This window comes from Anopheles nili, chromosome 2 (assembly GCF_943737925.1).
Source record: "Anopheles nili chromosome 2, idAnoNiliSN_F5_01, whole genome shotgun sequence".
Lineage (NCBI taxonomy): Eukaryota > Metazoa > Arthropoda > Insecta > Diptera > Culicidae > Anopheles > Anopheles nili.
Window position 1 is genome coordinate 19,077,538 of NC_071291.1, and position 12,429 is coordinate 19,089,966.

Below are 12,429 nucleotides of genomic sequence, written 5' to 3' on the forward strand. Positions count from 1 at the left end.
ACAATGATGAACCTTTGACAATTAAAGAACAAATGTTCAAAATTGTTTACATTCTCCTCTGTTAACCGGATATTTTCTACTTGAAGATAAGAATTACGAGTCAGGGAAAATTAAAGACTATTTGTCTACGGAGCACACTAATTTTGTGCATTTATTGTTTCTTTTTCCTAGCATCACAATTCAAGCCAGTGTATCTCATGATAATTCTTTCAAATAATGACTAGCGGATGTATTTGGTTTTATTGATTTCTTTATTGCTCGTCACTCAATGCTAACCATGAAGAGCAGCATGGTATCATTTCCATACGAGAAATTCAACCTTGCTCGAACGAAATACATAAATAATCCGAATACGCCCAACCATGAACGAATGCAGAGAACCGATTTCGACACTTAACGTCCGATGGGTATGGTGACATGCACTAGGCGAGTATGGTACAAATCAACGCCTAGCGAAATGAATGGGAGCACGGCTAATGATTCGATAGGGAAAAGAAAAAAACAGAACAAATATTCTAAACTACCTTACTACCCTTTCCTAAAAAAACAATCGATGAGTGTAAGCGGCCCTAACCGCGATGATCGCCTGATCGCTCCGAGCGCAAGGATCTCATTTCAATTTACTTTGGTTTTAACTACCGTCATGCGACACACGAATCCGTACAGCCTAGGGAAGTGGAAGATTGCAAAGTAGACCATCGTCAGGTAAGCGGCGATCATGAACGTGAGGAACAGGTCGAACACCGCCGGTTTTACGTTGTAGATGTTCAACAACGCTTCCCGATCGTCGTACAACATGAAGTCCGGCTCCCGGGCGTCGGGTTTTTCGTAGGAGACTTTCACGTTACGCAGGTACTTCTCGAAGGCGTACTTCAGATCGTTATTCTGGAGCGTCGAACGGATGTGCAGCCAGGGCTTAATTTGGTCTCGGCTGATGGCCATCGAGCCGGTAAAAATTTCCCCGGCAGCGCCGTCCTCGGCTGGCACGTTGTAAATATGGCTTGCTAATGCCTCCGCAATAATCTTCACGTTGCGTTCAAGCGCATCCAGCTGCTCCTCGATCGTGTCATCGTCGAAGATGGTGTTGCGCATTGGGTCCTTGTGATTCTACAAAACAAAAATCATTGAAACCCATTGTGCAAAATAGATCGCTGCATATGGCGAAGCAAGGGCTACACCCACCTTCACGTTGGACAGGGTAAACGCAGGCATGCGTTTCATGCTGAATCGCTCGTGCTCCCACGCTAGCAGGGTGTCCGCCAAATTGATCTTTTTGTGCACACCTTCAACGGTAACGTTGCCGTATCGCTGGGCTACGACGCGAAGCGTTTTGTAGAAGGCGTTCATCGATGTGCCTTCCTTTGGCGGTTTGGAAACGTGCATGAAAATGTTCTCGTTCGCCAGCAACTTGCCGATCGTATCGAGACATACGACGAATTCCGCATGCTGGATCTGCACGTTCTCATCCAAGTTCGAATCGAGCCACTTCTTCATGCCTTGGAAGTTAAGCAGTAAGCCTGATTCCGATGCCAGAAAAATTAGCCGATACTTCGGGATGCTCGCGTGCAATTTACTAAACAGCTCAACGAGCGTCATTAACACTGCTACGTCCACGTTGCTTTGCCGCGTGTTGGTCAGTCCAAACGTGTCGAGATGCGCAGTTACAATTATTAGCGGCAGCTTATTGTCTCTGTCAAGCAAAGTGCCGGGTTTCGTCGGGGCCAGCTCTCCTTGGATGATCGGTATCTTTGACTGTTTGTTAACCGCGTGCGACGCACCAGACACCACCACCTGATACCCGTTGGCGGATATCGACCCAAAAATCTCGCTGAACGCCGAATCACGTTTAGGTGCGCTCTGTTTGCTGCTGCGCACGGTGGTGCGTGTTACTTCATCGATTATGCCATCCAGCTTAGGGTCGTACTTGGACAGGTATACCGGAATCGGCACGTCTTGCACCATCATCGCCTGCTCTAGTAGGTGGATATGCTGTGAAAAGGGAATCGTACATATGAAACTGAATTGAAGCCCCCGAAAACGCAGTCTAATCGAATTAGCTCTGTTCTATTTTCTGCACCAATGCCGCGTTAACACCTAATTGGCTTACAGGGATCTTCTCAAGAGCAACGACACTTTCTACCATTTCTCACCTGCTTGTCCTCCAAGCTCAGGGCGGTTGTGTCTTTCGGCAGCAGAACCACAAGACCACCTGCCTTAGCACGGATTTCCCGGAAATGGTCAATGGTCATGTCTTGCAACCGGGTCAGCACACAGTGCCGGGACGTTTGCCATGTGTAAAGGGATTTGGCTTCCAAATTCAACGCTGACGCCCGGCAACCTGCAACAGAAGGGACAGACAATGCGTTAACCCATCAACGTTAATCAAACATTAATTAAGCCATCCGAACTCCCCTAACCTCAACGCATTAGGGCGCACTGACTTACCGTAGGCAACACCATGAACATCGTACTGTGACATACGCTGGACGCTGAACTCACTAGCGGCAAGGACCGGATTGGACGAACAAATGATTAGGATTGGCAGAGTGATGAGCAGATAGTACGGCAGTCCACCGCGGAACAGATCGGCGAAGTTATCCGCTTCTTCGAACATCCTTAGTTTCGTAACTCTTGTGGTCACTCGAGAAAGAAAGTGTAATTCGGACGCTTACTCGACACGAGCAGCAACGGTGATTGGCACTAGCAGAACCCTGCTTTCGTGAAGCCCGATGGAAGCCAAATGGAGTCGGTTGTTTTTCGTTTTCAGTGAAGAAAGTTCGAAGGAAAACCTTCTGTCCGTGTCGTGGGAAAATTTACAAATGAAAAACCGACACAATAAAAAAAATGATAACTTGGAGCCGGAACGTCAATATTGACATCCAACTCGGACAGCATGTTGTATATCCGTCATCTTGTCCAACAACCAACAAGGTAGAAATTTGAATTGACCGTTGAGAATGAACTTTTTTTCGCTAATCATAAAGATACTCGTGACACGATAAAAAATGTTGATTGTTGAATGGAAAATGGTGGATTATGATGACACGTGATATCTTTAACGCTGTGAGCTTTTTATGTTTTAAAATTATGCAACGATTATTGCTTGAATTGAAAAGGGTTTGTGTGATAAGCGTATATTAGAAAAAAGTTTAGCTCATTGTCACGATTATCAGGCCGCACTCAATCGAAATATGCGCACTGTGTGAGCTTCTCGACTGTTTATGATTTTACTGGGGCTAGTATTTGCATTCCAAATTGGTCGTCATGGATACGGCAGCTAAACAAATGTTTCCATGTTTACATGCTCGGTTCTCCTGCTGTTCGGAGGGTCCTTCCAAGGGTCCTTGCAAGGCATGGTGCAGTCTGGTTCACAGTTCTTTCGGGTTAATACGTTCGTTTCATCGACTGGTTCGAGGAACAGTAGTGAAAGTGAAAGCGCTTCGAAAGTGGAGCGTACAATGAACGATTGCAGTGCACCTGAGTCAGGACACTAGAGTGAGCGTATGATGGATTCGTTCGTTCAGGGAGGTCCTGCCGTGGAGCATGGAGCTGTGGTGCTGGTTTGGAAGGCATTACTTTTACTGATCCTCACGTGCGGCAATTTACTCGTCGCAGCAAACGCGGACTTTTACAATACGTATGATGTGCAGCTTTACGCCACGCCCGACGACTGTCGCTCGAACGAGTACTACGATCTTTTCGCCTTGAAGTGTAGCCTGTGCGACGACGGATTACACCTGGTACCAGCCAAAGACAGTGAGTAATATTTGCCGCTACGAACTGGCGATTTAAAATTTTGAACTTAGCGACGTTTTATCGATCAAACGGATCGAAGTTCTTCAACAAACTCGCTTGTGGAGATCGCAGAGAAGTGTCCTTCGAGCGACATCTCTTTCCTATTGGCACTGCTCTAAATTTTCATCGTGTTCCAGATTCGAATCCAACCACGAAATGCCTATGCAGACGATAAATATGTTGTTCTTTAATTACTAGCACGCTTTTGAAACTTACGGCTTATTTGAATTCTCGCCCTCCTCCCTTATCTGGGGATGCTTCAAATCCTTTTATTTCCTCTTCTTCCAGAGTTATCCTGTGCGTGTAACGACCAATCGGTAGCCACCCGTGACCATGACAGTGTCCTTCAGCGCCCGGTTTGCCAAAATGTGAGCGAATTTTTCGCCCAGTTCAGCGCCGGCGAACGATTCGATACGGTGAACTTCTGCAAAACCATCCAAGTAGGCATCGTCAATACGACCAAATCCACCAGAACCGTGTACCAACGGCGGCGAACCTTCCCACCCGGCAACGAACGGTCGGTGTGCGAATGCGACCTAAAGGCCAACGTGCTGTACACCGAGCGGGATGGTGCCGGCATTGCTGACCCGCGAGCTGCTCATAACTTTTGCATACCCCTGTCACTGCTCCGGGACGTACAGCACTTCCCGGCGTTCAGCTTGAACCGGTTCCTGCACCAGAACCGTCAGAACGTGAACGTGTACAAAAATGTCAAGTATCTAATGGTGTTTTGTCATGTGATGCGAAGCATGCAGCATTGCCAGCATTTGGCGAACCTATGCGTTCTCAGCTTCTACAGCCTGGACCGGCATTCGCCATGTGCCATTTTCTACACCTTCCAAACGTACGATCTGACCGCGCTTGGTGCGGCTGGGTTGGGTGGTGGTGGTGTCCCCAGTGTGGTCAGTGCGAGTCAAAGCTACCTGGCGGGTGATGGAGCTGGTGGCGGGACCGGACCCAAGTTGGGGCCAGATGTCGCACGGCCTGGATTATTCTATCGCCGCGGGAAGTACGTCAGCGAGCTGTTGGAGAAGTATCTGGACTTCAGCTACGATAGTGATGCTAAAAATCAGGTACGAAAGGTAACACGCCCGCACCGGGTGCTTTGTAGCTTAGTAACGCACTCATTACGCAAATCCGCGCCACTAAATCCTGCTCCCGCGTGGTGCTGAAAAGTGAAACTCGTTTCTCCGTACTTCCGGTACGAACAACTGGCCCCTTATTGATCGTTCTTTTAATAACCCACGCTCGGTCGTGACAAATCGCGTCGGCTCAGTTGCGTGACCTTTTGGAACTTTGCATAAACCGCGTTGAGGTGGCAAGAGACGGCGTGGACAACATAAGTTTTTGGGGACAAGCATACGAGCGACCAATTGCGGTCGTTGGCGATAATGTATGCGCTAAGATTAATTTAAACAATGGTAACAGTTTTTTGTTCTTTACCTTTTTAATTACACCTCAACACACCAATCAGCAACAAAAGATGTGGGTCAAAATAAAGCTCCCCCGTGGTGAGTCCTGGATACGGTGGTTGTACAAAATTTATTGCAGCGCTTGAAGCTGATTTGGGCTTTGGGCACGCATATCAGGAACAAAGGTTAAGGAACTGTATCTCCATTTGACCCAGTTCTGCACTTCTGCTAAGTTCTACAGTTTAGCGAGCTGGGGAAATCTATGTCGATGGTTAAAGGATAATACATCCTTGTCCCTGATAGGAACACTGGTCAATCGTTTCGCGTGCGCTTGTGTGTGAATGATTGTCCTGTGCTGTGCGTGTTTCCAGGACACGCGCTTAAAGTGTTGTCTCCTGCTGATGGTAAATGTTTTTACCGCCTTCGAAGGTCAATACTAACTGATCTTTTTCAATATTTAATCGAATCACATGTCCCATACATAATGTAGCGATGCAACATGTCCCGGCTCGATGCCCTAGAGTGGTGCCGTGACGAATCCGTGCTGAATGCCGTTCGAAGGACCCTCTGGTATGAGTCGAAGTCACCGGTACAAACACCGCGGTTGACGACGCCCCCGATTGTTGACGGAATGGCGGTTACTAGGAGCAAATATTAGACGAGGTTAGCTTATACCACCCGGGTTCCTTTCCCGTGCATGCAACCCGTTGTAGGTTCGGTTTTTGTTTGATCCTTGCACCCGGAAATGCCAATCACGTTCTTGGAGGGAGTCCGAGAGAGAGAGAGGGAGCTCCACAGCTTGAGTCTAATGAGCATGAAACCTTCTCGAACGTTTTAGTTTTTCAGTATGTAAATCAAACTGCTTGTGTTAATGTTAAAAGGACCCGCTAAAAGGACCTTTTTGTTCCGCCTACGGTCGATGCAAGAAATCCAAGCTCACGGTTTAGTTTCTTAAGCATTCATTATCTCGATGTGTAATTTTCGTGCATGCTCTTGAGTGCTTCCCGTCGTGTATGGCCGTCCACTCTATAATGTCCTTGTACACGAACATGCAAATGTCGCCTGCGATACGCCACGAAACCACTGCACATGCACATGCTGATTGGGGGACCTGCTCGCTAATGGTTTCCCTGATTGATTACCATCGTTGCAGATAAACAACACGCTCAATTTCACCTTGGTAAGCTACGATTTGCACGGCCATTTGCGCCACTTTCGCGAGATGCGCTTTGCCGACCTGAACCTATGCGAACGGTACGACGTCAGCCAGGAGCAACGGGTACGCTTTGGTCAGAACTACCGGCGAAAGTGCATCCTGAACGTGAACAGGCTCGTGGTGGACTTCCGCGAGGTCGAGTTCCTGTCGCTGTACGTCAGCTATCACGAGCAGCGGGTTAGGCTGATGCGTTCGGTGCCGGTGCTAATCCGGGATGCCTTCAACCAAAACGCCGACCCGGAACCGGACCGATGGCAGCTCGTGAAGCGGTTCCTGCTTGTGGACACCGTTTCGGGGTTGAACGAGCTGCACAAACCGAAGCAGTTCGGCGAGATTGACGTGAGGAGTCAGTTTTTCTTTCTCCGGTACGTCAAGAGAATTGAGTTGGAGTTCAGGCTACATCCGGACCATGGTAAACACCCGAACCGGATCGCCATACCGCTGGTACGGATGGAGTACGCGTTGCTCAACATGTCAGCTGCCCAGGTCCCGCAGGTGGGAAATACGGTCGAGTTTGAGTTCCACGTGTCATTCACAAAGGCGTACAGCTATTCTTCCTTGCTGGAGGTAGGAACCTGTTGCGATACTTCTCCTAAAGTTCTCGAGGTTATCATTTTTCCTTCCCCATCATTTTTTTTAGATTCTGCTCCCGATCTTCGTACTGCTCGCATTTTCTATGGCCGTTTTCCAGACGTACTGTTACAAGTTGCGGCAGAGCAAACAGTACTACGACATGGAGATATTCTGGAACTTTTGCATCTTTCTTGGTTCGTACCTCGGTGCGGTGTTCCTGATCGTGTCAGGTACTATTGTGCTGCACGCGTTTTGCATCTTCAAAACTCAGAGCACGATTCACTTGTTGCCGCCGCTGGAAGCACAAAACGTGGTGGAAGTTTTCATCTATGTAGCGTTCGCTTTAAAGGTAATTGTAAGACCAAAAAAAATGTGACCTATGCTGTGTGTAACCTAATGATCCTTCATCGTGCATCCTCTCTTCAGATTGTCAAACTGATTCGTGTGTTCTTCTGCATGGCTAACGTCGACATTTTCTTCATCGACTGGGAGCGACCGAAGATATTCGATATTGGCAACATGGGCCAACGATTGCACCAGCTGGACACTCCTTCGATTGCGTCGAGCACAAACGTGAGTTAAATGCGCATTGATGTTTTTAGGAGAATAATATGTATCCACTCTTTCTCAGACAAAACCCACCTCGCACGATAGCGTATCGGCGTGGCGCAACTATTTCATCGCGAACGAATGGCAAGAGTTGGCGACCCGAAGGAAGATTTCCATGTTCGCCCACCTCGTCCTGTTGGTGCTGGCGTTTGTTATATTGGGTTTCGAAAATTGGGCTTCCAATGCGTTCCATCTGCATGTGCATCGGAACGATGAGTTTCTGGGGTCGCCAGACAAAATGCTTTTCCTAGCAGTTGCGATGTTGATCTACACCACGGTGTACATCGCGCAGCGATTGTACAATTGGCTGTTTCATGATCGATTCATAGAGAATGCGATCCAGCAGTTTATCGACGTTGCGTCCATTGCGAATATATCCGTGTTCATACTGAGCATGGAATCGTACGGATACTACATCCACGGTCGATCGCCGCATGGCTTTTCCGACACGGACATGTGCTCGATGATTATGCAGTTCAAGCGCGAGGAAGACAACCTTTGCGGAAATCGTGGTCTGTTGCCGGGCTCCGAGCAACAAACGTACTCCATTTTAGTGCCAAAGAATCTACGGTTGTTCTACGACAAGCTGATCACGCCTTTGCGAAATTCGTCCTCGTTGGGACCGCATCAACACTTGAACCAACCGCAATTGATCGGGAGCGCTAAGATGAGCACGAGCGAAGTTTTCACCAGCCCGGGCGGCGGCCGTTTGGAGTACAATTTTGAACGGACCATACTGACGTACTATAATGTTAATCGGTTTTTCGCGGCATTTGTCGATCATGTAAGATCATGTAGTGTAATTTTTTATAGGTTTTTAGCAACTTAATTCATTCTCTCGTACAGGCACTGAAAGATCTGGACTACATCATTCAAGAGCGAAGCATTTTGGAAAACATTCTGAACTGTGAATTCCAGAGTTACGTAACGGAAAGTAAGCTATACTTGACATATTATTCCACGTGACCGTGACCACGTGCACTTTTCTACTCGTAAGAGATTGATAAAATAAATCACTTCTTTTTGGCAGATAAGGGCGTTTTCTACATTGATAACGGCCACTCATTCGATCAGATTCTGTTCTATGGGAATGAAGGCATATTCTTCCAGGTTGAATTGTTGCTGTTCTGCTGCGTTGTGTTGCTGACCGAAAATTACCTTCTGGCGATAATTGTCATCGGAATCGCGTATAAATGCTTTGAGGTAGTGATGAATTACGTGCTGAAAAATAATCTTGCCAAGAAAACGTTAATCGACAAACGATTTTTGATATAATTGAGATAATGTTTTTAAAATAAAGTAAAACGCGAAACGTATAAGACAATCGATTTATTCATAAAATGTGTTAACTTACAAATAATTTACATGCAGTACAGATTGTAACGATACTGTGAGAACTTTATTTAAAGTTTCGTAATGATGTAGCTATGAACATTTGTGGCTAGATGGCGCTGTACATAGCGTCAGGATAATTGTCAAGCTGACAACTTTGGGCTTGTTTTGATTGAAACTAATTTTGTACGGCGTTGCGAATTTATAAATCATTTTCTCCGCAATTTAAGGCATCCGAAAATGTCTTCTCAGATTGCATCCGTTCATACACCGTCAATAGCGTTAAGCAAGTATCGAGATCAACATTTTAAGGTAACCATTTTACTGTTTTTTAGTTTGGGTTGTGAGCTCGCTATAGTTGATAAGTCATGAAGAACATGCTCTATATAGTGTTTACCCTATTTTAACGTTGCAATTTATAGGGCTCACGTCACGAGCAAGAAAAACTTCTACGTCTCTCCAGCACACTGTACATCGGCAACCTATCGTTTTACACCACTGAGGAACAGATTCATGAGCTTTTCTCGCGCTGCGGCGATGTACGACGCATCATAATGGGATTGGATAAATTTAAGAAAACCCCGTGCGGCTTTTGTTTTGTGGAATACTATGCTCGATTAGATGCCGAATGTGCGATGCGATATATCAACGGAACGCGGTTGGATGATCGCATCGTGCGTGTAGATTGGGACGCCGGATTTATTGAGGGGCGACAATACGGTCGTGGTAAAACCGGTGGCCAGGTGCGAGACGAGTATCGGCAAGATCACGATTTGGGCCGAGGCGGTTATGGCAAAATGGTACAAATGGGACAACTAGGCGCCCCGTCCATGCGAGAATAGACTTTATATTTAGACAACTATATTGTAAATTTCTCATAAATATTTTAAGGTAATGAAAAACAATCATAGAACTACGAATGGCATTTGTGTTATAGTTCTGTTTTTGGCATAGTCATCGTTGGTCCCTTTTTAAGTTTGCTTTTCTGCTTCAACTTCTCTTTACCGCTTGGAGCTGATTGTACTGCATCTCGATAGGGATTAACGTATTCAGCCGTTCGCTGGTCTTCGTTGATTTCTTGGTTTAGAAGACCGAGCAGCTCTACGGATTTATCGTCTAAAATCTGATCGAAAGCTTTTGAGTAATTTAAAGCCTGAGTCATTAGACTTCGCCAGTCCGATACGCTCTTAAGAATGCGATAGGACATGTCTGGAAAGTGTAACACCAGCTCGCCGAAAAGGCAAGTATTCTCGAGAAATAATGCCAATGCATTGATGAGTTCTTGGAGTTTGGGGAACTCAGATTCCGACGTAATGTTATTGCCTCGGAGCTTGCCTCCTTCTTCCCGAATGATCTGTAATTTGAGTAAAATATATTTTAACAAAAATCGGCATCGTTAGTCGGGAAACAATCTTACCCGAATGATTTCATCAATTCCTAGCTTCATCAATTTGTACCGCTTCTCGTAATCATCAATGGACTGAAGATGGTTAACAAGCAATTTATGCTCCTCTCGCTTGCGAACAAATATTTTTGAATCTTAGGAATCGGTAATTAAGGATAACAACGATGTGATAAGAAACCAAGAGACGATAAGCCGCCGATTAAACTCCCAGTGACGTGTCTCGCAGGTTTTAGATGATTTAGTTTCATGAATAATTGTAATATTTTTCATTTGAAAAGGATACAAACTTTTTCATTTATCATTTTACTCAAATCAAGTTCGGGTACTTTTTCCGCATCTTTTGCTTGAACGTGCATTGGAGAAAACATTGTTTTGTCTAGGCCGGATAACCCGGCAAGTGTTGAGGTTATGATTAGCACAAATAAACAATCCACTGCCGAGTATGTTTTGAAATGCATTTTAGGATAATGTTCAAGTATTTATCTTCAAAATGCATAAAGATGTTGAGGGTTTGCTGAACAGGTACACTCCAACCGGCAAAAACTGAATTTGACTGTTTACTAATTCTCTGAACGTAAATGAACACTGATTTAAGCAACAGTAAAGTTATTTCATCACACTGTTTATCTCAATAGCTCATTTTTGTTTTGCATAACTAAAATTAAACAAATGAATAGGTTTTAATTCAAAATTTCTGCTCGTTTTATCTTGAATAACAATGCAATCTTAACCGAATGCGCGAACACACCAGCACGATCTTGAGAATACACGTCAGACTATGTTCCGTCAATTTGTTTTCAAATCATTTCAATTTCAATTTGTCAATCTTCTGTTCAAATATCATGTTTTAAATAATATACTTGTATATTTATCTTATCGCATTTTCTTACCTTACTCTCATAGCTGCTAAGTATATCATTTTATTTTATTCAGATAAATCTTCTGATTTGGCGTTAGGTATTGTGTTGTTTTGTTATACTGGGCCTTCTATTCGAGCCACCAGATAATTAAGTCTAATATTTCCTATAAATGTGTTATTCCTTTTTATTCTGTTAAAACATTTAAATGCACTGAAAAATGCAATAAAAAATAACAATTAAATGGTGAAATGATTTCTTAAATAAACTAATCAATCAGTCCACCACTGAGCAGCGAACAACGCAAGCTTGCATACAACATTGGTTTTGCATGCGTGCGCCTGTTATACGGCGCCATTTGTTATACATGCGATTATTTTCAAATTGTGCATACCTCAATGCAAACGGCCGACAAATCGTCTGAGGTCACAACAACATTTCGCTGCCCTGTTATGTTTCGGCCACCCTAAGACCTAGATTTTTGCATCAGGATCATTAATACAGCAAGCAGAGGCCCCAAAGCGAATCAGCCCTCCGCTGGCGTCGACCTTTCTGCCCTGGCTGATCGTCGGCAACGTGTTGTTTGATTAGGACCGATCGGTGATGCATTTAATGGTGCGTCCGGGCGAAGGCAAAAGGGACCAGCCCTTTTCTTAACCGCTCGGAACACAACACACGGGAGAAAGGTTTATAGGCACACCAATTTCAGTGACCAAATATTCAAACGGTGCGAGTAGTTGGGGGGGGGGGGGGGTGGGGGGGGGGGCGAAAGGTGCGCAAATGATTAATGACGACGGGTGATAATTAATGATACTTTATTGGAATATCCTGCCGATAGTGACCGGTACGGATTGGTGGGTGGTGCTGTTTTCTTCGAAGAAAGTACCCGCAATGCAGTACTGGCGGACGGTTACGAACAAATGGATATAGCTAAGCGTCCAGCATCCACCCAACAACACGATGATGCCGAAGATCGATGTAACGAAAAGGGTACTCTATTGTTCCTTCCCGTGTACGGTTGCGTTTGTGCTGAAGATGTTCGCTTCTACTCACGTGAGACGATCGTCTACGCATCTCGACAACAGAAAGTACCACGTTTCGAATGTTACCGGTCATGATAAAAGCCATGTTAAACAGAGCTTGATGTTTACATTTTTTTATTATTTTATTTCCTGCTAGCATTTCTCGTTCACTTTCCACAGTTTCTCAATCAATCAAGGTGTATATAAA

General features: G+C 45.3%; 4 protein-coding genes across 4 annotated transcripts; 2 read left to right on the top strand and 2 right to left on the bottom strand.

Annotated features, from left to right (window-relative positions):
* Positions 1–242: 242 nt before the first annotated feature.
* Positions 243–2,726, bottom strand: LOC128731318 (nicalin-1). The gene is made up of 4 exons (XM_053824427.1): positions 2,446–2,726; positions 2,151–2,338; positions 1,183–1,989; positions 243–1,107 (listed from the first exon to the last, which is right to left on the bottom strand). The coding sequence occupies exons 1-4, from the start codon at positions 2,612–2,614 to the stop codon at positions 616–618; spliced, it is 1,656 nt and encodes a 551-aa protein (XP_053680402.1). The 5' UTR covers positions 2,615–2,726; the 3' UTR covers positions 243–615.
* A 780-nt stretch (positions 2,727–3,506) lies between these two features.
* On the top strand, positions 3,507–8,880 carry LOC128731273 (meckelin). Its single transcript, XM_053824383.1, has 8 exons — positions 3,507–3,756; positions 4,084–4,868; positions 6,361–6,990; positions 7,064–7,345; positions 7,423–7,569; positions 7,628–8,389; positions 8,452–8,539; positions 8,636–8,880. Exons 1-8 carry the CDS (start codon positions 3,507–3,509, stop codon positions 8,878–8,880), a joined length of 3,189 nt encoding a protein of 1,062 aa, XP_053680358.1.
* A 297-nt stretch (positions 8,881–9,177) lies between these two features.
* LOC128720033 (nuclear cap-binding protein subunit 2) lies at positions 9,178–9,784 on the top strand. The gene is made up of 2 exons (XM_053813677.1): positions 9,178–9,249; positions 9,360–9,784. The coding sequence occupies exons 1-2, from the start codon at positions 9,178–9,180 to the stop codon at positions 9,777–9,779; spliced, it is 492 nt and encodes a 163-aa protein (XP_053669652.1). The 3' UTR covers positions 9,780–9,784.
* Positions 9,785–9,868: 84 nt separating this feature from the next.
* Positions 9,869–10,800, bottom strand: LOC128721082 (coiled-coil domain-containing protein 134-like). The gene is made up of 3 exons (XM_053814796.1): positions 10,626–10,800; positions 10,355–10,476; positions 9,869–10,291 (listed from the first exon to the last, which is right to left on the bottom strand). Exons 1-3 carry the CDS (start codon positions 10,798–10,800, stop codon positions 9,869–9,871), a joined length of 720 nt encoding a protein of 239 aa, XP_053670771.1.
* Between the last annotated feature and the right edge of the window lie 1,629 nt (positions 10,801–12,429).